The following is a 24,157-nucleotide window of genomic DNA, read 5'->3' on the forward strand; positions in this document are numbered from 1 at the left end:
ACCTTCCTCTTGCATCACTCTATCTATTAAAAATCGCTTTAAAATCCGTAGCGTAGTTTTAAAGATTTAAGTATACATAGGGACGGACAGACAGCGACAGCGACTTTGTTTTATACTATGTAGTGATGATTAAATTGTGTTCCACAAACAAAACTAACATCAATTGTGACAAAACCAGTTATTCTGATTTTAAAACTAAACTACTAAAGCAATGTTGATAAAATTTGTATGGGACCAATCTGTAAGTATATCCTTCCAGAAAAAAAAAATCCAAATCGGTTACAACTGACCGATTTAGACCAATAAACATAAAAAAATACAACCGGATTGGGAAATTCCTTTTTGAAGTCGGCTGAAAAATTACCGGCCGGTAAAAGTGGTCATGGTATTCCATTCTTATCGATTTTATATTGTTGAAGCATGACATGTGACCACAGCATCCCGAGTGAACACAAGGACAATATGGTCCATGAACGCAAGTATTTTTGGCACAATGGTAGCAATTGGTAGAATAGAATAGAATACCAGAAGGAGACTTTGTACAAAAGTCGATTGCTTGGGGACCTCTGTCCCATTCGTGTTTCAACCGTGAAGCAGTTGTGTTTGCATGGCTGTGTTTCGGTTTGAAGGGTGGGATATGGCGTGAATTTACTGGGTACAGAGAGGAATAACACCTGAGTCCTCAGGAATGGCAACGAATGGGAGGTATCATGGGCGAAACAGTATACTCTGTTATGTGCATGGTACTGCTCATGTCTATAGGCGACGGTTACCACTTTCCATCAAGTGCGCCGTCAGCTTGTTTGTCATTCTAAGTTGTATAAAAAAAAAAGAATAAATATTTAATGTGAGCTATACATTATATTTTTTCGTAAGGTGTTATTAACGTTTTAAAAGAAAACACAGCCGACCCATACATCGGGCATACAATACAATTAGCTACATAACATTAATTATTTTACAGTCATACAATAAATCGTCAATAAAGTTGAAAATAGAATAAAGTACGTCAATAAACAGCTACACACCCACGGTGGAAACAATGTTCGCCTTGCACCACTTGCCGGACGAAGGACGCCCGGTACAATGCAAACGGCGGTTTTTGGAGGGAAAGGGATTGTTAGTAATGGAGACTGAGAATCCTATTGCTAGCAATATACCCAACCAGGTCGACCTCCTCGCGGTTCCCCCTGGAAACTATCATGGTAAATTCCTGATGAATTCATCATGATGGGCTAACTGGCCTGTTTTCATTCTCATTTATCACCCTTCACTGGTGCCCCGCCAGCGTATCCCGTTAGCGCAGGCGGGGTTACCATACCATTTTCACCCATCAAAAAAAAAAATGCAAACGACGCTGTTCATGTCTATACAGGACGGTTGAGCGTTGTCATTTTCCATTACATGATTTTAATCAGGTGATGTGAATTTCACTTTTTTTATACAACTTAGAATGGCAAACAAGCTGACGGCCCACCTGATGGAAAGTGGTAACCGTCGCCTATAGACATGAGCAGTATCATGGACATAACAGAGTATACTGTTTCGCCCATGATACCCCCCATGCGTTGCCATTTATGGAGACTTAGGTGTTATTCCTCTGTACTCTGTAAATTCACTGCTATATCCCACCCTTCAAATTGAAACAACTGATTCATGGTAGCAACACGAATGGGACAGAGCTGCTCAAGCAACCGACTCTTGTACAAAGTCTTCCTCTGGTACCTTCTACATTTCTGTAGGTCGCCAATTACTTCTGTTGCCATAAACAATGCTGTGACGTGTGCGAATGTAATTTATCGAGGAGATTCGAACAAGCGGTGGAGGAATCGTAAAATTAAAAACAAATTATAATTTTATAAACCGTTTATTACAAAATGAAATATACAAAAACATCATAAAATCTATGTACTTTAACAGCTAACCACAATATTGGACCATATAAATTCATCTATATTATTAAAAAAAAAAAACTAAGTACAAATAGAAATTACCATGATCCCTGATTAGTCTAACAGAAAACATGAACGGCAATGGAGAACACAACGTTACACGTTCCCCATGACCGCCCACGTCGTGTGTGTGACAATGCATCCGCCGCTCGGAGACGGCATAAGGCAAGCCGTAAGGCAAGACGTGTGAGCAAGTCCATCCCTATCATAATCATCATCACAGCGACAGGCCATCGTTCGTCAACACTATCGCTAAATAAATACATCAGATCTTATAGCAATATTACATTTGTAAATATTTTGGCCAATTCCACTCGTGTCTACGGTAACAACACGGTAGTGTACTGTTTTCCTGTTGCACCGAGTGTCTCCAGTGTAAATACAAGGCCGCCCGTGTATATTGTCTTATATTGTGGGACACGTGTGTAAATCTATTCATTGCAAATGTTTCATATCACAAAGTTATCACATATAAATTTAAACATCAGGAATGGTTACGTACTAACCGGAGCGACGAGACTTGATACGGTAACGGAATGTAATATCCAATCCGGCGCTATATCCACTGCTGCGTCGGTCAAGTGTACAATGTTTGTGACCAAATTATTATTGCTTATAATAAAATATAATTGTTATTTATAATTATAATTATGTCGCTCGAGTAATCGTAATCAAAAGGCAGATAATATGTTTACATATCAGGCACTTAGTAATTGGCTATCGTTCTCTACAATAAATTGTCATGTTACAACTTCACAAAACCTCCCCCTCCTCCTCCTCCCCCCACACTAGCCGAGTGTTGGAATCCAAGGTCGCAGTAAATCCTATCTATTCGAATTAACGTCGACTATCACAACAACTGCGAATAAACGTGACTTTAACTAAGGCGATTGTAACTCTCCTACATTAAAACTACGCCTCATACACTTAACATGAAGGAGTTCCAACCGACAACCTTAAAACGTAAAACCTGTCTTTGTATTTAGTCTTATATAATACATTACAAGTATAAATTAAGTGTCTAAGCTCCGACTTTTAATTCGATGCAAAAATAATGTTGCCAGCTTATTCTGTCAGTGACGTGCCTCAGTACAGTTGACATGTACAACTCGACTCTCACCGAGAAATAATAGTAATTCTCTAGTTCGAATCTATCCAGTATTTTATTAGATAAGTTTAAAACTTATGGTTAGCAAGAATAAATGAAGATGTCGGTAGGGGACGCCCTAGACGGACGTATGCCGAACAAATAGGCGACGTGCTGAAGAAGGGCCAAATTAAAAGTACCCGTAACCGGCGAGCGTATATGAAAAGATTGATGAATGCGGAAGAAGCGAAAGAGGTTTGTTTGGATCGAAGCATTTGGTGTTCTATTGTATCTGCCTACCCTAATGGGAGACAGGCGTGACAGATATGTATGTAAACTTATGGTTTAAAATACTATCAGTTTCGAGGCCTACTGTTTTCAGCTGCTTTTACAAGTTGTGTTTATGGCATCACTATTTTTGAACATCACAAGCTGGCAACACTAACAGTCGTTTGTGAGCACGGAATCAAAGGCAGGCGGCGCAGGTGCGCGTCTACCTGGTGGACTTGAGTTTCCAGCGCAGGAACAGGAAGGCGGATATACGCAGCACCACGAATATGAGGCACAGCGCGGCGATGTCGAGCGTGAAGTCCGCTTCCAGCATGTCCAGTTCCTCCAGCGTCGTTTGCGGGTTCTTGAAGTGGCAGTACACCTGGAGACCAATACAAGCGGCATCACATTACCGGCTAAATGGATCAAAATGGAATGCTAACCCCGCTAGTGTCACTGGCTCTATCAACCTTGTATTATTGGCGGCGTACTCATAAGTGATGACGGGTGAGGTGAACATTAATTTGATGAGCTTTGAGATGAACCTGACTATGGAGTCAGGTCAGTTGGACCAAATTAATGTTTCCACGGGGGACATGATAGTGAAATGATACCCTAATACTTATTTATTGATCATCAAATTGAAGAGTCCAAGATTGTATTTTAAAATTTTTATTTTACAGGGATCGAACCTACAATCATCGCTAGGTAAGCTGGTAGACCATCAGGATTTTTTAATGGATGGCAATGGAATGGTAACCTCGGTTGCGCTAACGGTATACGCTGGTGAGGCACCAGTGATGGATGATAGGTCAAAAGGAAAGGTAGGTCAGTTAGCTCACCGTGATGAATACACTAGGAATTCAGCACGATGGTTTTCAAGGGAAACCACGTGGAGGCGGATCTGACAGGGTGTATTGCCAGGAATGGGACTGTCTCTTTCCCCAAAGACTATTGGAAGGTGATGTGTCGCGAGTGAGATGCGGGGTATACCTGGTGGCACTGCAGCTTGGCGCGGTCGAAGGAGTAGGTGGCGAGCGCGGTGCCCTCGAAGCCGTAGCGGATGTAGGACAGGTAGGTGATCCAGCGCAGGTAGCGCGGGATGGCGTTGAACGACACGAAGAACCCGCTGAACAGCAGGAACGGCACCGACATCACCGGCGCCAGGAACACGCCGTTCTGGGGAGGAGCGGGCGCTCGCGTTACATCACCGCTCACAGCGGGCGGACATACTTTATATACAATGTAGTGGGACCTTCTCTACATCTGGTTTGTCAGTTAGCCCTCCATAATTGTGCTTCACAAAAAATACCAACTTTAATTGTGACATAAATAGTTACTTCGATTTAGGAACTAGGTTACTGAACCGATTCTGATAAAAGTTACCAAGTCAGTTTACAAGTGACGAAGTAGTGAGGTATCAAGCTTAAGCGAGTAATGTATGGAGTGGACAAGTCCGTGCGTGTGGCGTGGTACCTGCACGCTCATGGCGGCGCCGACGACGAGGCCGACGCTCTGCGCCACGAAGGAGATGAGCAGGCACGAGCACAGGAACATGGCGAAGCGCGTCCACTCGGCCGGCTGCGACGTCAGCAGGTACACGATCACCACGTACATCACGCAGAATATCGCCTGCCGCACACGTGCATGCCATCCGCCACATTAATAAACAATACTTCAACAACAACAACAACAACTTCAGTACGAACTCAAAATCTGTTATAGTTTTGACCTTGATCAAACTAAATTTGATCTTGAATTTATTAGAGATCACAAAAAACAGTGGCATTAATAGAACGAGAGTAAAATATAGCAATATTTTGTGTGTGTGTGTGTTTTTTTTTTTATTTTTTTGTACATTTATCTTTTTTTTATCTTTTTTCACTGTACATTTGTGTCTGTTGCTGTTTGTGTGCTGTAAGTGATGCAAATAAATTATTTATCTATCTATCAATTGAAAAATATAATCGATCCAGATTTAGCGTAACTATTGGATAATATAAAAAAATAATTTAGAGCCAATAATTTAAAGTCATCGTTCAATTTAAGCGAGATTGAAGAAGATATGTCGTCATTATGTAAGGTTATTTTTTTGTTATTAGTACCCAACTATGACGCAGGACAGGGAAGGTACATGTTCGAACAAATTAAACAACTGTCAATGTTAGTGACACCTTGTTTGTTTAAGTCTAGAATTATAAATTATAGCATAGGTATTCAAATGAAGCCAGTAAAATGAGATAGTACATACATACACACACGTGTGGTGTATGCAAGCAAAGTGAATGTTTACGGCGTACCTGGAAGGGTATGTCGGAGACGGTGATGGCGAGGTAGTAGGAGCGCAGCGAGTACCAGCGGTTGAAGTGCTCCTTCACCAGCACCGGCATCTCGAGCGGGACTGCGGCCGCACAACACACACACCGTCAACAACACATGTAGTGAACAACGCACGGTGTACTAAGAAACAATTCAAATTCTGCCCATTTTGAACATTTTTCCTCAATCGACCATAGTGGATAGGAATTTTGATTTTTATATATAAATAAACTTTCAACAATAATTTGTAAATTGCCTGGTGTCTAGTTGTAAATGAATGTTCAACCCATCGAGTATTGTTAGGAATAAATTCTAACAGCCCCATCGGAAGTAATATATTCAGTCAGGTCGACCTCCACATGGTTCTCCCTGGAAACCATCGTGAATAATTCTTGTTGAATTCGTCACGATGGGCTAATTGACCTGCTTCATCCTCACGTACCACGTATAACATGGTGCCCCGCCGGTGTATACCGATAGCGCGGGCGGAGTAACTATTTCATTATCACCCATAAAAAAAGGCAGGGTCACCAGACAATTTCATTATAAAAAGAATATATAGGTAGAAGGTACTCACAGCTGAGAATGGTGATGGTCATGGAGGTGTACATGAGGAACAGCATGTTGAAGAAGAGGAAGCCGAGGTTGGAGAGCACCTTGGAGCCGTCGTCGCCGATGTCGTAGTAGAGCGCGCCGATGAGGAAGCCGACGAGGATGTGCGCGAACAGCCGCAGGTACATGAGCGTCCAGTCGCGCTTGCTGAACAGCAGCGTGCGCTTCAGCACCACCCAGAACTGCCGCAGCTCCGACGTGGCGTAGCGCCGCGGCCCGGCCGCCGCCGCGCCGCCGCCGCCCAGCAGCGCTGCCGACGCGTTGTCCTGCTTCTCCAGCTCCGCCTTCTCCACCTGCACCACCAGCGCCTCGCCGCCGGCTGCAACGCACAACAACTCGTAAGCGAACTCAACTTATTACCAATCATGCAATTTCATTTTGGGCTTTTTTATTCAAATTAGAATGGCATACAAGCTGCCCGCCCATTTAATGAAAAATTATTATTAATTTCGAAATCTGAAATGGAAATAATTAAATTTTGAAATGGCAACGCATGGGGGGTATCATGAGCGAAACAGTATACTCTGTTATGTGCATGGTACTGCTCATGTCTATAGGCGACGGTTACCACTTTCCATCAGGTGGGCCGTCAGCTTGTCATTCTAAGTTGTAAAAAAAATCTGTGTTATATACACGTATTTAAATTAACGACAGGGACTTCGTGCGACGCGATCATAGCTATTTACCTACTAGGTTATTGCCTACACATCTATTTCTTGATGGTAATACGTGATACAAACATGTAACCTGTCCTTCATATGTTACCATTGTAAAGGGCGACAATGTTATGCCTCTGTATCCCATCCTTCAAACCAAAACATACAACCATGCAAGTATGGCTGCTTCACGGTGGAAACACGAGTGGGACAAACATACCTAAACAAATGACTGTGGGAGGATTGTTAGTAATGAGAAATACCAGTCCCACTACCAATATACCCTATCAGGTCGACCTCCACGTGGTACCCTATGGAAACCATCGTGTCGAATTCCAGATATATTTATCACTATCTGCTAATTGACCTGTCCTTTCATTCTCACCAATCACCCTTCACCCCGCCAGCATATATCGTTAGCGCGGGCGGGGTTACCATTCCATTATCATCCATTAAGAAAAAGCAAACGCTTACTGTACTAGTGTCGTTCGAAAATATAAATAGATTCCTATATATATATATATATTAAAGGAAACATAGAAAAACAAAATGTAAATAAAAAAAAAAACTGAAAATTACAATTGTCTTATTTTGGCTTCATCTTCGTAATAAGACGCTAAAGCCTGCCAGCCAGCAGCCTCGTAGATAATACGCGACGTGGTTTAATTGCGCGGCTAGCGAGCATTTATAATGTACTAGTGGCATCGAGTTAACAATTAGCTGTAGTAATGTGTCCGTCAGTTACGTATTTAGGGCCTACTGAAAATCAGTGTCGTAGCTTCAGATTTGAAACTGCGACATATGCCGAGTTAGGTCCTTTGCACAAACACTGCTACATTCATTTTGTTTTTTATATGTTTTTCTTGTTATTTTAAATTAAAAGTAAAATAGTAATGTTATTATATAATTGTGTAATCTTCACCTCAACTACCTTCTACTTTGAATTGTCAATACTTTATTGGCACCAGGTCCCCCTGGTGTCTAAGATACAAGTTACGACTTAGTTTAGGCTCCACATCTCCCGCAAATTACGATACTTTCATTTTGTATAAAGTAAATTGTAATATTATTATACATTGTAATTTGTGGAGATAATTAAACTAATTTTTATATTTTTTTTCATTATTATATTGTTTTGTTATATGTAACATGTATAATTTATATTATTTCTCTTAAAGAGATATTATGTAAATGAAAAGTTTGTTTAGTGTATGTGTAAATAAATAAATAATAGTATCCGAGCCGCGTCGCCTGCCAACAGGAAGCGTCGCGTCGCCGCGCGGACCTTTGCCCTCGCTTATCTCGTGTATTCGCATCGACCTCACATTACGCGTTAACTTCACATCCATGCCAATGGATTATGTAGCTTTGTACATAGATAACAGTCTAACATTCGTTTTTTTTTTGTACTACATAATGTCATCAACATTATATTAGCTTTTAACTGCTGAACATAACCCCTAGGACGGTATCCAACCAGGTCGACCTCCTCGCGGTTCTCCCTGGAAACTATCATGATTAATTCCTCATTAATTCATCACGATGGGCTAACTGGCCTGTTTTCATTCTCATCTATCACTCTTCACTGGCGCTCCGCCAGCGTATTCCGTCAACGCAGGCGGGGTTACCATACCATTTTCACCCATAAAAAAAACTCCTAGAACGGTTTTGCCCGTAGTCGCCACGCTTGGCAGGAGAATTGGCAACCGCAGTTAGGCTTTAGAGCTGTTTTAAGAGGGACGCTGTTGTCCATCTTTCGCCCTCCCTTAGTCGCCTCTTACTACACCCATGGTAAAGGAAGGGGTGGCCTATTCTATGCCGGGACCACACGTGGTAATATTACATAATGTATAAATACATTAATGTCTGATATAAGAGAAGATATATATATATATATTTTAATAGTTGTAGAAGCAAATCCATCGTAGATTGCCACTCAATTGATGTATTTGTTTACAGCAATAAAGCGAACCTCGCGGCCGGCGCACGTTTCAAATTGACGTAGCATCGTGCGGACACTGTGCGCTGTACACTTGTTCACGTCCTTCGCTGTCTGATATAAAGATCGAGCCAGTGATCTTAAATACAATTTGTTTTGTCCAATACTATGAACATTATATGAATGTTTGGACGATTACGCTTAAATTCGTCATACAGAGTATCCTACATTTATTATTTTCATTGTAATTCATACAGAAAAAGCTGGTAAACTAGTACAAATTTTTTTATACAAACATTTGGAAATCGTTTTAAGTAAGTTTTTGTATATTTTTGCAAATATCTGTTATTATTGATTTATTAAACAGTTCCCGTTTGTAACAATTTGCAATTAGGGATGTAAAATATGATAGTTTCGGTTGGAAACACACAATTCGGCTGTAAATTTACCATATACTTAAAATATATAAAGAGAATTGTTAATAATCGAGTTACACAATCTAATCTGCGCACGCACATGTCTACTGTCACTATGAGGACGTTATAAAGTTCATGTTATCAAAGGAAGTTACTGTACAAAAGTCATCTATTTTGTTTGGTACTTCTGTCCCAGTCGTGTTTCTTCCGTGAAGTAATTACGCTTACATGTCTGTATTTTATTTTGAAGGGTAAAGTAAAGGAGTGAAATTAACTCTTCTTTGCATAATGGTGGAAATTTTCATCATAACATTGAATGGCCAAAAATGATATAAAAGACCAAGTTCACTTTAAGTTGATCGTGTCTGGATACCTTTTTAATGTCCATTGCAATAACAAAACATAGCTGTCAAATTTATTTTTTAACCATATTTCCTTGACTTATTTCACCAATAAAAAAAATCATGCAAAGAAGGGTTAAGGATTTCGGAGGCATAATACCGCAGTCCCTAGGGAATGGTAACGTATGAGGGTTACTGTAGGCATTTCAGTATTGAGCGACATTTGTGGTGCTGTTCAGCCTTCCCCTCCTTTCTGACAAGTGATAAACTATAATCGATGGATTTGTTTCGTTTAGTTCTCGCGTGAGAAAGAATAAGCCTGGCCGTTGCCATTTGATTCTGTCTCATGAGCTCACTAGCTCTGACTATTCTATCGATAACTTGTTTGCCACTTTCCACCCGATGAGCTGTCACGAGCTAACTTTGTCCCAATGAATGTGTAAGGCACCTTTCCCCTTGGCGAGCTCTGTGTGCGCGTACTGCAGCAGCAGGCCGTTGTGCAGGGCGCCGTTGCCGCCGCCGTTGTTGTCGCGGCCGCCGTCCTCCTGGAACTTTTCCTGCGCGTGCGCCAGCTCGTTCTTGTTGTGCTCCACCTTCAGCGACTGCTCCATGTCCTTCTTGTTGTTGTAGTCCGGCACCTTCACCTCGGGGAACGGCACACCATTCCTGGAACGTCGTTATTGGAATTAATGAGAGAGAGCGAGATGGAATACACTTTGTAGGCACCATACAAAAATAATATCACATATGTAGACTATTTGGTATGAGTGTATCGAAGAGGCCTTATAACTGTAAAGAAATTTATTCTGGGCAGATTTTGAGTAACAGAGTGGACGTTAAGTAGGAAAAATGTATCAAATGATATTTTCTATATACTGGGACGGTGAAATTACAGTATACAGAGGCTTAAAATCTTAGTTCTAAGGAATGACAACTGAGAGGTGTGAGTGTACTGTGGGTGCCACAGTGTATTTTGTAATGTGTATCAGTGATGGTTACTACTTCCTACTAGGCGGGTCGTCGGCTCGTTTGTCATTCTAAGCTACATGAAACAAATATCAGAAAGTTTATGAAATATGCGTTAATTAGTGAATAATAAATGGTCAGTGAAGCCGCGTACTCGCGCGCGTGGTGGCGAGCTCACCTGATGTCGTTCTGTCCGTTGTTGATGGCTCGCACGAGGCGGCCGGTGTGGTCGCCGTACTCGCCGCACGACACCTCGATGATGAACGACGCCGGGTTGTGGTACGACGGACACTGCAGGTTCAGGCTGCCCAGCCAGTCCACTGCGGGGGGAAACGTTTGTTAGTAGCTTGCTAGCAATATACCTTATCAGGCCAACCTCTGCGTTGCCCCACCTGTATTCCTAGAAAATTGGTCACGGTGGGCCAAATGATATGACTTCATCCTTCACTGTAACTCGGCAAACCAATTTAATTTCAAAACTCATCACTTTCACCTTGTACATTTGTTTGGCATTCTTACATGCTCTATTCTATTTTTAAATAGGAAGTTATTGCATTATAGTGTTGAACTTGCACTACCGCAGTACTGTTAGTATCGATTGCGTCACACTATTGTAGTATTGTTTGTAGTAACCGGTTGATAAAATTACAAAACACATTTGTAGAAGGTTTCTTTGATTACAAACTTGATTTACACCTTTATTTACTTTATAATACATATATCAAAATAATTATCTTTTTCTATCTACGGAAATATACAAAAAAGTTGAAATGACTGGTTCTAGAAACATGAAATATTTTACTTGATAAGACAATAACATGGAAAGAGGCAACTTTACCGCCGTCTCTCGAGTTATTTGATTTGGTTTTTTGGTGAAATTTTTTAAATTTTAAATTGTCAGTGTTTGGTATTGAACTTACGATTGTAAGCTGAGTAGTACACCATTATTTTACCCAAAGGAAAAAAAAATGGGACATAAATAAAAGAAGCACTCGGCAGATATTTATAAGGCAAGAGACAGACGTCTGTATTGATATAAACTCTCACCTAATTGTCCGGTGTTCCCTTGGTACACGCACTGTCCGTCGGCCAGCGTGTACAGCTGATCGAACATCTCGAACAACCTAGCGGACGGCTGGTGGATGGTGCAGATGATGGTGCGGCCGCCGCGCGCCAAGTCCTTCAGCAGCGAGATGCACTGGAAGCACGACGAGCTGTCCAGACCCGAGGTGGGCTCGTCGAAAAACATGATCGGTGGATTGTTGACCAACTCCAGGGCGATCGACAGCCGCTTCTTCTGCCCACCCGACAGGTTCGACGTCATCGTCTTCTGGTGCTCCAGCAGGCTGAGCGTGTCCAGGATCTCGTGAATCTGAAATTGACATATTATTAGGAGCATTCATGATGATTCTGATCTATGATAATGTGGAATTACATAATTTATTCTAACGATACAATCCTCAGAAAACGGTAATGATTTGTCGAAATAGCTTCAGTAGCTAGTTACTGAGGAATTTACCCTATATTGTTTTATTGCGAATTCAAATTGTACCAGTGAGGACTAAACAAATTGATCCTTCGAGCCGGATTTTAGGGCTTTAGAATGGGAGACACGACATTTTTTATCGACCTGTGTTTTTTTGGTGAAAATGTTCAGTTTTACTGGTAGTAACTCTAGAGGATGCTTTCATGTTGATTTCCGTGTCATGTATATAAATATACAAATTGTTACGTTTACGTTTGAAATAGCCGTTGCAGCCTTTTAAGACCTAGTTTCATGTTATGAGAGTGATTCATGGTGACCCACTCCCAGAAGGCATAAACATAATAATTCGACAGCTTTGGCATGCTAGTGTTTACATACTACGCTATTAGAATATCAGCGCTAATAACAGCGGGTAATGGGTCCGGAAATTTAGGCGTTATGTTAAGATAGGAACCCTTCCGAAATTTTTTCCCGTTATTATGAGTACACAGTGAATTTACAGGGTACAGAAGAATAACACCTGAGTCCTCAGGTTGGCAACACATGGGAAGTTTTATGGATGAAATAGTATACTCTGTTATGTCCATGGTACTGGTCATGTCTAAAGACGACGGTTACCAATTTCCATCAGGTGGGCCGTCAGCTTGTTTGCCAGTCTAAGTTGCATAAAAAAAAACGTATTTCTAACATGAAGCTGTTTCGTGGCCAACCAATGTTTTCCACTCCATTCTATTACATTAAAAAAAATATTGTTTGTAACCATGTTTGACCCCAGTGCCTTACACTCAGTGTGGTGAGGTAAGGTCTATTTATAGCGAGCTACAATACACTATAATATACGCAATGAAAAATATTTGTACAATTTTATATGTTCACAGATTAAGTTGGTAAAGTATTACGTGCAGTGTGTCGCCCGCTATTACATTGTGGCAACCGCGACGGGGAAAGTCGGTTTTTATTGCTAGTATAAAAAAGTTTGTCACAATGTCTGCATGTCTGCTCAATCATGCTGAACAGATGTGAATATAATTTGGACGATTTCCGTGGCACTGATAGGCAAGGAGTGGTGTTGCTTTACGTAATGAGGTTCCTGCTTCGATTGCTAATCGGGCCAACTTGAGATATGAAATTTTCTGAATAGGCTCACGTCTGGGTGTTCTGGATTATATCACTAGATAGATGCCTGGTTCCTCATACCACACGGCATCCTTGCTTGACGACGTGTGAATGTGTGACACTTAATAATATTATAATTATCCTGTATTAAAGGATAATTTTATCCTAATTAATGTGAATAAAGCCGCGGATTTCAGCTAGTGAAATCATCTTGTTATCTCGTATGATAGTAATGGCGTGCCAGCTTTAATATCTGAGACATGCCGACGTTAATAGTTTTATTTTTTATACAACTTAGAATGGCAAACAAGCTGACGGCCCACCTGATGGAAAGTGGTAACCGTAGCCTATAGACATGAGCAGTACCATGGACATAACAGAGTATACTGTTTCGCCCATAATACCCCCCATGCGTTGCCATTTCTGAGGACTCAGGTGTTATAGTAAAGACTAACTTGGAACTTGGTTGGTTCCTAGAGTTTCTGAAGCACGATTCAGCACATACCATTTCCTCCTTCACCGTCCTTGTGGTTGAGCTGGGCAACTTGAGGGAGGTGGCCACCTCCATGGCCTCCTCCACCGTGAGGTTTCCGTGTAGCTGATTGTCCTGCATGATGTAGCAGGACAGCTTCCGGAAACTGGACAGGTTCCGCTCCATGCCGTTCACTGTGATGCTGCCTTCCATGCCCGAGGTCCTGGCGAGAAATGTACGTATCGTTTATTAAAATGACTATTATCTTAATGTGGAGAAAAGAAACTGTTAGCAAGAAAGTCTAACAGTCTTATAATTAGTACTGTGCCCTATCTCAAGTCGACCTCTGCACGGTCGTCCCTGGAAACCATTGTAGTTTTTTTAATGCATAAAAATGAAATGGTAACTCCGCACGCGCTTTCGGTGTACGCTGTCGGAGCACCAGTGAGAATAAGTGAAGATGAAAGCAGATCAGTTGGCCCATCGTGACCAATTCATCAATAGTTAAGCACGATGGTTCCCAGGGAGAATTGCGTGTAGGTGGACCTGTAAGGGCATATTGCTAGCAATGGGGCTGTTAGCACTGTTCTCACCTATCATCATTCACTGGTATCACTGGTTCTGCTGGTCACCCGCCAGCGAATACCCGCAGGGGTTATTTTTATTAATACCATTTTCATGCCTTTTAAAAAAACAATACAGTGTTATGAAATGTTAATGTAAGGTGCAAGGCCGTGTAATCTGTGATGTCGATGGTGCTGTTTCCACCTTGCAAGCGACTGTTTGCATGTACCATATATAAAAATATCGCTGGCAGCGGTTTGTGTATGTATGTTGTACATCAGGCAAGGTTTGTTAATAGTTATTAATTATAAAAATAAGCAGACTGATACGCTGGCGAATTACCTTACATAACGCGTCTATCACAGAAATACAAAACAGATACGTAGTGGGTTTTTTTTAATGGATTATAATGGAATGGTTACCCCGCCTAACGGTATACATTGGCGGGGCACCAGTGAGGGATGATAGATGAAGATGAAGCTGGTCAGTTGGCCTATAGTGACTAACAATAAATCAATCACAATAGTTTCCAGGGGAAACGGCGTGGAGGTCGACTTGATAAGGGTATATTGCTAGCAATGGTATTGTTAATTCCCATTACTACCAATCCCCTCTACTCCCCCCCCTAGTGGGATGTTAAATATTGAATAATTACAGATTGCTAACAACAACCTTATTTTTAAGCAAAATACTTGGCCTAATGTAGTACTACCGTTTGGGAAGAGTTTATTAGAAATGCGAACTACCAGTCCCATTGCTAGTAATGTACTCTGGCAGGTCGACCTCCACGTGGTCTCCTTTGGAAACCATCGTGCTGAATTACAGGTGTATTCATCACGATGGGTCAACTGATCTGCATTCATCTGCCCTCACTGGTGTCCCGCCAGCATATACCGTTAGCGTAGGCGAGGTTACCATTATATTATCATCTATTAAAAAAAAACCACAGTACTACTCCAGCAAGCTGTAACTACGCGAGTGCGGCCTAGTAATGGTCTACACAGTATTAACAGCGGGCAAAGGTTATTGTATAAACATACTCGTATGGTAAACATTTTTATTTATATTCCGAGATGGTTATTATCATTTGTAGTCAAGGACGCGATACCCTCTACCGGTTCGTCCGCACACATCCATCAGTAATCGATGGAAACGTGTTTGTTTAGGAAACGGTCAAGTGGGAGCGTTTCGTTAAAGCAGTATTTTTCAACCTTTTTTTTGACACGACGCCCCTAGTATGATAAAATATTTCGCGAACCCCGACTTATTGTTTTGTTAATTTGTAAATACAAATGTTTTAATTATCATCATTCTTAATAAATCTATCTTTATAACATTGTTTTTTTTTTACTAAGGGAGTTTTCGCAACCCCCTTATAGAGGCTCTGCAGTGTTTCCAACCCACACGTTGAAAAACACTGCACTAAAATCTCCAAGTTGTAGTCAACGGTATATTGATACGAGTCCAAAATAAAAACACGCTGCCTTTTTTTATGCAACTTAAAATAACAAACAAGCTGACGGCCCACCTGATGGAAAGTGGTAACCGTCGCCTATAGACATGAGCAGTACCATGGACATAACAGAGTATACTGTTTTACTCATGATACTCTCCTATACGTTGCCATTCCTGAGGACTCAAGAGTTATTCCTATGTACCCTTTAAATTCACTGCCATATCCCACCGTTCAAACCGAAACACAGCCATGTAAACACAACTGCATTACAGAAACACGAAACACGAATGGAACAGAGGTGCCCAAGCAAAAGATTTAACTATATGACTAAATATGGACGGTGACCAGGATCAGAAATTTGGGGTAGGTTTATGTAGGAGGAACTATGTAATATAACAAAATATTTGTTAATTTACATACAAGTAAAAAGTTATAATTGAATTGCCTCTGTTCAGCAGTGGACGGACAATGGCTGAGATAATGATGATTCAGCTGCCAAAATTGACCTAGTATTCAAATTAAGATGTTAGCTGAGTCTCTACGAGGGTACATGTTAAAACTGTATTTTATTAATTAATTCTATTAAAATATATATGTCAAACAATTAAACTTAATCGATCTATCATCACGCCGTATCCCTTAAGAGATAGGCATATACAGCACTGAGAGCCAGAAGTCTATATTTCTTTAATAAGACGTTTTATGTAAACACGTCCATTTTAGAGACTGCGTTACCGAGATTCTACACTGTGTACTTACAAGTTCTGTATATGTAATAATATAATAAAAATTTATGATTGAATCCGTTACCTACTCGTAAGACATTATATCCGCTACTTAAATCATTATAACATAAAGGTTATTGTGTAACATAACCAAGAGTACACGCTTACTTGCTCGACATATAAATGCTAATCCAAAACAGAGGTTCCATACTTGTCGCAGACATTGAAGGATTGTGGAATAACCCGTGTGAATGGAAGATAACCGATTGCTCGCGACGAAGCTGTGGATTTTCCTTCTACGAGTATAGGCATTGACGATTACACAATTACATTAGTGGACCCTACTCCAAAAAGAAACACATGAATGAAAGATATGAAATGTTCAACAATCGTTTTGGTACTCCAACTCATATTTTTACAGGTTTCTGTTTGAAAGGAAACTGGAAGGATAAACTGGAGTATGCTGTGTTTTTAGGAACCATACAAAAAACACCTGGGACCACAATTCAGAACACCCAAACCCCAACCATTTCAGAAAAGATCGTTTCTAATCAATCAAATCAAACCTGGAGGTTTGATTCCCGGCGAAACCGATTTAGGCTCCGGCCTTATTAAGCAACTTGTGCACCACTGAGTCGCGGGGATTATCATGTATGGAACAGCCACTGGAGGCTGTCATCCTGTGTGAACGTAACGCTACGTGTTGTCGACCACATCTCGCGGTGTGCGGTGACGTGTGCGGCGCAAACAGCACGACCAGCCAGCGGCCGTGACTGTAATGTTAAGTCGTGTTTAATATTGAACGCGCCGACTATGTCGCATCGATTTTTGACGCAAATCAATTTAACACATTAATTATAAAACAATGCATTTAATTAGTATGAGTAATCATCTCTTTTTATGGCTGTAATTATTTAAACAAATAACTGGTAAATTGATAAACCTGTTATAATTGTAAATAAATATATTTTGTTATTTTTGCATCATATATGTTATGCTTTTTACAAATCCTATAAACCCCATAAATAATTTCTCCTTTCGGGTTCTCAAGTTTGGCTGGAAGAAATACCTTCAAGGGAAAAATTTGATATACATTCGTTTTACTTGGACATTTCTCAATATAAAAATTATATTAAAATTCTAAATGACCGTTGATTACGTTCATCTATTATTGATATTGAGCACAGGTCACCTCTGTGGGAAACTAATTTAAAGCAATAAACCCTCTTTATTAAATTTGTTACAGATTTCATAATCATCACCAATGGCATTAAAAAAAAAAAACACAATAATATCAAATGCTAACATTTTATCAATGCATTTGAGTTTGATGCTTCCGTATGCATTGCATGTAGAGACATGCAGGGACAGAGTACATTGTTGTGAAGGTGCAGTGTCGGGGGAGGGGTTGTTAGTCTCCATTGCTATCAATATCAATCAGGTCGACCTCCACGCGGTTTCCCCTGAAAAGCATCGTGACTAATTTATCGTTAAATTCGTCACGATGGGCTAACTGACCTGCCTTTTCATTCTCACTTATCATCTCTCATTGGTGCCTCGCTAGTGTATACCGATAGCGCAGGTGGGGGTTACCATTCCATTATCATCCATTAAAAAAAAAGTGCAGCGTCAGTGAGGGCAGGCGTCTGCGTCTACTGGAGGCGTCGCATGCTGCAATGGCCCGCTTGACCCGGTTCGCGCGCTGATAACACAGATCCGGTTTAAGTTCTTTCCGCATTCATGCGCGTGCCGTTTACAAGTATTTTCTTAATTTTATAGGCGCAATAAGATTCATACGTTGGGTATAGACAGTTGGGTTTTTATATAAGTATCGCTAACATCGTTTTATAATGATTTGCCGTGTCTTCATTTCCCGTGGGTGTCGTAAGAGGCGACTAGGGGATCTTTATGGTCGAGGGATGGGCAGCAGCGTTCCTTTTAAAACATCACCAAAGCCTAACTGTGGCTGCTAATAAATCATTTAAATTTATTAATAAATAAAAATAAAACCTAAATAAAAATAAAATAAATGCTAAAAAGCCTGACAAACGTAGCAACTATTGGCAAATATATCCAATCGCTGTACATCTTTTTTACAATTGTAATAGAGAATATATCGTTAAATTCCTTTTCCTTTTATCGTTAAATTCCTGTTAGTAATGTACCCTTCCGTCATGTTAGTCTTTATGCGTTTCTCCGCGCGTCTTCCCTAGTCATCACGTCACGGTTTATTTTATTTTTGTCTATAAAAATAAGTATGGGGATCTCCCTCTTATGCGGAACTACCCATTAAAAATCCTACTTTCACCGGCCACTTGTAATATGGGAGGGGGGTGGCGGGTTTGAAGTAACAGTTAGTTGTTTGGTTTGCTCAGTGGTGAGGCGTGGCAGTCCCCACACGATGTGGAGCCGGAGAAAGGACACAACGTGTCACCACTTCTTTTCATCATGTAGATATTGAAGCGGGCGATAAAGAGAACAGCATTACAGCGAGACGATGCAAAAGAAGTAAAACTTGATACAAAATAATCCAATGTGGTAATATCCTTTTCTCATGGGAAGACACCGGTGTGCAGTAGTGCACATAATGTTGATGGGCTGTATGAGTGCAGATTTAACATACTAAAAATTATATGTATAAACAAAGATTCAGAACTAATAGCTGCACTCTATGAATATGGTTAAACCATAGGGGTTTTGTGAATTTATAGTTTCTTAGATAAAATTCGTAATTATTGTACATAAAATATATAATAAAAACAAATTAATGTAAAATTAATTCTCGGTATAATCGTATTATTATACGAAAGGGATTAATATAATACTTGGATTATTTTACAAGTTGTAAACATGCCGCAAATGCTACAGTGGCATAGTTTAGTTGAACATGCCACGTTGTGTAACACGACACCGCGCGTATGCTGCAAGTTATAAACCACAAAGATTTTTCTCCTCTGATAATAAAATACCAAAAATAAACTACATATTTTGAAATTAATGAATAATCTGTAATGCACAGCATGACTTACGACAATAACTAGCTACGGTTTATCTCTTTGCCTGTCACCCTACTGTTATATCACGATCCCCAGGGAGTTTCGGGAAATTCTTTATTATTACATCCTACGTCAAATAAGAAACCGGAAAAGGAGAGGAAATTTTAGATATTTTATATATATAAAACATCTAAAATTTTCTTCAATTCGTCTGCAATTCTTATACATGTTACGTGAAACTTGGCTAATTGGGAATCGACTTAGTTCAAATAGACAATAATAAAAGTTACACAAAACAACACCGTGACTTCCAAATTACTGTCATTGTATGTATTGATAACATCAAAACAGGACTTAGTTCCGGATCTCAATAAAATATTGGTAAACTGCTTTTTCACTGTATATAGATTACTTTGAAATGTTAAGCTGTTTATCATACGATTATTTATTATACTTAACTAACCAATAGATCAGATATTACTTTATCAACAGTAAAATAGTAACAATAATAAAAAAAGCAGTTAATACTATGCGGATATTTTGCAACGTGTATATACTCGTATATATAGCATTGGTCATTAATCGTGACGATACTTCCGTATAAAGACTATTTATTTAACTTCTTATTGCACCATAAACAAAAATATACAATGACAATTGAATAATTCAAGTGAAATACAGTGACATAAATACTGATTAAAATATATACATAAAGGTACAAAAGGCGGTCTTATCGCTAGGGCAACCTTTAACCAAAGGTTGTCTGTAAGACAACTGAAAGACTGTCAGTTTGAAACTACAGTTTCATCAGCAGTCAATGATAGTCTTTTTCAACTAATTTCTTTACAATACGACTTCATTTTTACCGACACAAATGTATGTTAAACAGTACCTTCACCAATGTTTAACCTATTTTGAATATTATATCTTTAATCTACACTACGTTCGTTACATAGCAATTTTTTTTAAGAATGCAACAGTATTTACAATAACTTTATGTAAAACAGCATAGATAGAGAAAATATAGTATTTGTAACGAAATAGGTTTAATATTATTCGTGGTTAACATACCACAGCAATGGTTTAGTCTGTACTCGTATTTCTACTCTTTAAAGGCAAGGATCAATATAAAAAAAAAAGTCTAAAGCGTGTATAAAGTGGCCAAATAGATCTATGCAATTATCAAACTGTTTAATAGGTGAAATAGAAATATAGAAGGCGCAGCAACATGGCGCAGTGTTCATCACTTGACTCCCGTGACCCGTGCGTATTCGAACGCAGCTCGTGGCGCATCGCGTATGTAACACAACTGCGCCTGCGCACATCTAAGATTATCGCTAAGCAAGTGTGGTGTGGTATATTCATAATCATACTAGCTTATCTAAGATCATAACACATCTATAAGTGACATACGTTTACGAGTAAACGTATGTCGCTTGTAGATGTGTTCTAAAATTGTGATTCTTTTGTAAAAAATTAATAAGAACTTAAAATCACAAAATCGTCACAATGAATGTTTCAGACCTTGTAGTATCCAACCATTGCATTATCAATACTACTCTGACTCCTTAGACAAGTAGAAAACGGATTATTAGTGGATACGTTCTCGATACTGCTTGCATGAGAAAGAACAAGACGCCAGACATCTGTGTCATTTTACCTCATGCACAAGGCTGGCAAAACGTATCTATGAGTATTTAACGATAAATTTATTTGCTATTTCTTCAGGTCTCTAAAACCATCAAGGTAAATGCATCCTTGGCTAATGCCGATTATATAAATTTGGAGGAAAAAAAGTATTGTTAGTAATGAGATCAAATTGCGTCATTGCTAGCAATATACTCTATCAAGTTGACATCCTCGCGGTTCCCCCTGGAAACCACCGTGATTGATTTACTATTAAATTTGACACGATGGGCCAACTGACCTGCTTCATCTTCACCTATCATCTCTCACTGATGCTCCGCCAGTGTATACCGATAGCGCAGGCGGGGTTATCATTGCATTATCATCCATTAGACTATATAAATTCATAATACAGTACTGACCTGTATCCGGTGAGTATGTTGAGCAGCGTGGACTTGCCCGCGCCGGAGGGGCCCATGATGGCGGTGAGCTCGCCGGAGCGCAGCCGCCCCGACACCGACTTAAGGATAATCTTCTCATCTGTACACAAAATATTGCGATTACCACGTGCAATCATATCTCTTAGGGGGGAAAGGGATTGTTAGTAATGGGGTCAAATAGCCCCATTACTAGCAATATACCCTGTCAGGTCGAGCTCCACGTGGTTCCCCCTGGAAACCATCGTGGCTAATTCTAGTTGAATTCGTCAGGATGAGCTAACTGACCTGCTTTCATCCTCGTTAGTAGTCTATCACTGGTGACCCGCCATTGTATACCGATAGCGCAGACGGGGTTACCATACCATTTTCACCCATTAAAAAAAAAGCGTATCTCTTACATCAACTGTATTGGTGCGTTCACAAAACAGAAGGACCATATCGTCACAGTCGTAGAATACTGACGGATCTGACGAATATTACATATAAAGATCCGTCAGTATTCTACCACTATGACGAATGTTGTACAAAGTGATCTGTGATTAATAACTGTTAGAAGATAGGCTTGGACAATCCTAAAGAGACGGATAAACATGCAACGAGTGTAGGTAGAGAATCTAAAACTCATAAATCATAATTATACTGAGTGGAATTGAAACCTTTACCTACTTAATCTCGAATCATCTATACTAACTTGACAGTCAATTGCTTGAGTACCTCTGTCGCATTCGTGTTTCAACCATGAAGCAGTTGTGTTTGCATAGCTGTGTTTCGGTTTGAAGGGTGGGATATGGCGTGAAATTACTGAGTACAGAGAAATAACACCTGAGTCCTCAGGAATGGCAACGCATGGGGGGTATCATGGGCGAAACATTATACCCTGTTATGTCCATGGTACTGCACATGTCTATAGGCGACGGTTACCACTTTCCATCAGGTGGACCGTCAGCTTGTTTGCTATTCTAAGTTGTATGAAAAAAAAAGCTAGATCCGCAGTATTAATAAGGCAGGTTCAAAATATTATAATTTTTTTCCGTACATTTGTGTGAATGAAATGCTCAGTTTTACTGATAAAGACTCTAAACAGGACGCTAATGACTTCGATTACATTCTGCGTAATTATTATATTTGAGGTATAGGTGCGCTGGTGTCAAGGAGCATGTACATAATTACTGGTAACACAAACCCATACTAGTATATTTCTATTGTGAATTTAATGAAATGTTTATAAAGTTTTCTTGAAGTTATCACAGAAACACTCTCTAAATGAAATTACAAACACATCTAACATTAAATCAATTAATAAATTTTTAATAAGGACGTGTAAATTATTTGTTTACATTTACATAATTTTTTTTATACAACTTAGAATGGCAAACAAGCTGACAGCCCACCTGATAAGAAGTGGTAACCGTCGCCTATAGATATGAGCAGTACCATGGACATAACAGAGTATACTGTTTCGCCCATGACACTCCCCATGCGTTGCCATTTCAGAGAACTCAGGTATTATTTCTTTGTACCTTGTAAATTCCCTGTCATATCCCACCCTTCAAACTAAAACACAGCTATGCAAACACAACTGCTTCACGGTAGAAACACGAATGGGACAGAGGTATCCAAGCAAACGACTTTTGTATAAAGTCTCCGTCTCTCCATTTGTTTTAGACAACATGTAGGATGTGGGTATCTATTATAGTAAGTATGTATTATAATTATATTGTATAGTAGTCAACGCATTATGTACGGATACGCAGCGAAGCCGATATCAAAATCCTTTGTGCAAATTAATGTTACTCATCGCCCGGGACAAACTCCACTGTACAGTGTGCCGCGTCGCTTTGTTCATACATATCATATAATTGTTGTACAATATATTTTAGTCAAAATATGATCAAATCACAGATGGTTCAAATTTTTGTTATGCACGTATATTAGATGCGAGTATTTGTGTTCGAGGTCACAATTTTGACATGTACGATCTTATACGAACTTAGTTTAGTTTAAATAGGCCTTATAATGTTCGCTGAACTTATTAACATTATTGGTTCATTGTATTTAGGTATTTATATACATTATATACTATAGCTATGTTGTCCCAGCATAGAATAGGCTACCCTTTCCTTTCCCGTGGATGTCGTAAGAGGCAACTGGGCAGCGTCCCTCTGAAAACATCTCCAAAGCCTAACTGCGGTTGCTAATCCGCGTGCCAAGCGGGGCAACTACTAGCAATACCTCGCAAGGGAGAGGCTTGTGGTCAGCAGTGGACAGTTAAAGGCTGATATGATGATGATGATTTGACATGACATGACATGACATGCAACATCATTTTAGCCTTAGCCCCTAGTTTAAATTTGAAATTACTGAAAATTTGAATTATAGACGTAATATGGTGCAATATGGTGCTTTTAACAACGGCGTCTCTTTTCTCGGTCCATCTCTACATACACCCATCGACATTTGGATGACGTGCAGCGACTTCATTTGCTTCTATGGCATACGTTATATTGAAAATATCAGACTGTACCTTGTTCATGGAGAACTGGTGACTGTACTGTGAGCACCATTGTGTCATTTTTCGATTGTTTGTAAATTTTTATAGCATAGCTACTGAATCGTCATACATCGCATTAGTATTTCATCAAATAGGCATAGATATTAGTTTTAAGAATATTCCATGTTGATTAATTTTATGCGTAATTAAGATTTTATTATTAAGCG

General features: G+C 39.8%; 1 protein-coding gene across 2 annotated transcripts in view; it reads right to left on the reverse strand.

The window, feature by feature from the left end:
• Positions 1–1,848: 1,848 nt before the first annotated feature.
• LOC113512539 (ATP-binding cassette subfamily G member 4) overlaps positions 1,849–24,157 on the reverse strand; it is a 44,321-nt gene continuing 22,012 nt past the window's right edge. For both annotated transcript variants that reach the window (XM_026896439.3, XM_026896438.3), the window contains 10 exons: positions 21,422–21,539; positions 13,666–13,855; positions 11,606–11,930; positions 10,737–10,878; positions 10,041–10,258; positions 6,206–6,559; positions 5,610–5,710; positions 4,786–4,941; positions 4,303–4,488; positions 1,849–3,691 (listed from right to left, as the gene is read on the reverse strand). In XM_026896439.3, the coding sequence (XP_026752240.2) occupies positions 3,533–3,691; positions 4,303–4,488; positions 4,786–4,941; positions 5,610–5,710; positions 6,206–6,559; positions 10,041–10,258; positions 10,737–10,878; positions 11,606–11,930; positions 13,666–13,855; positions 21,422–21,539 (1,949 nt within the window). In that variant the 3' untranslated portion in view covers positions 1,849–3,532. The remainder of the gene's footprint in view (positions 3,692–4,302; positions 4,489–4,785; positions 4,942–5,609; positions 5,711–6,205; positions 6,560–10,040; positions 10,259–10,736; positions 10,879–11,605; positions 11,931–13,665; positions 13,856–21,421; positions 21,540–24,157) is intronic.

This window comes from Galleria mellonella, unplaced genomic scaffold (genome assembly GCF_026898425.1).
Source record: "Galleria mellonella isolate WM207_F2 unplaced genomic scaffold, CSIRO_AGI_GalMel_v1 utg4535, whole genome shotgun sequence".
Lineage (NCBI taxonomy): Eukaryota > Metazoa > Arthropoda > Insecta > Lepidoptera > Pyralidae > Galleria > Galleria mellonella.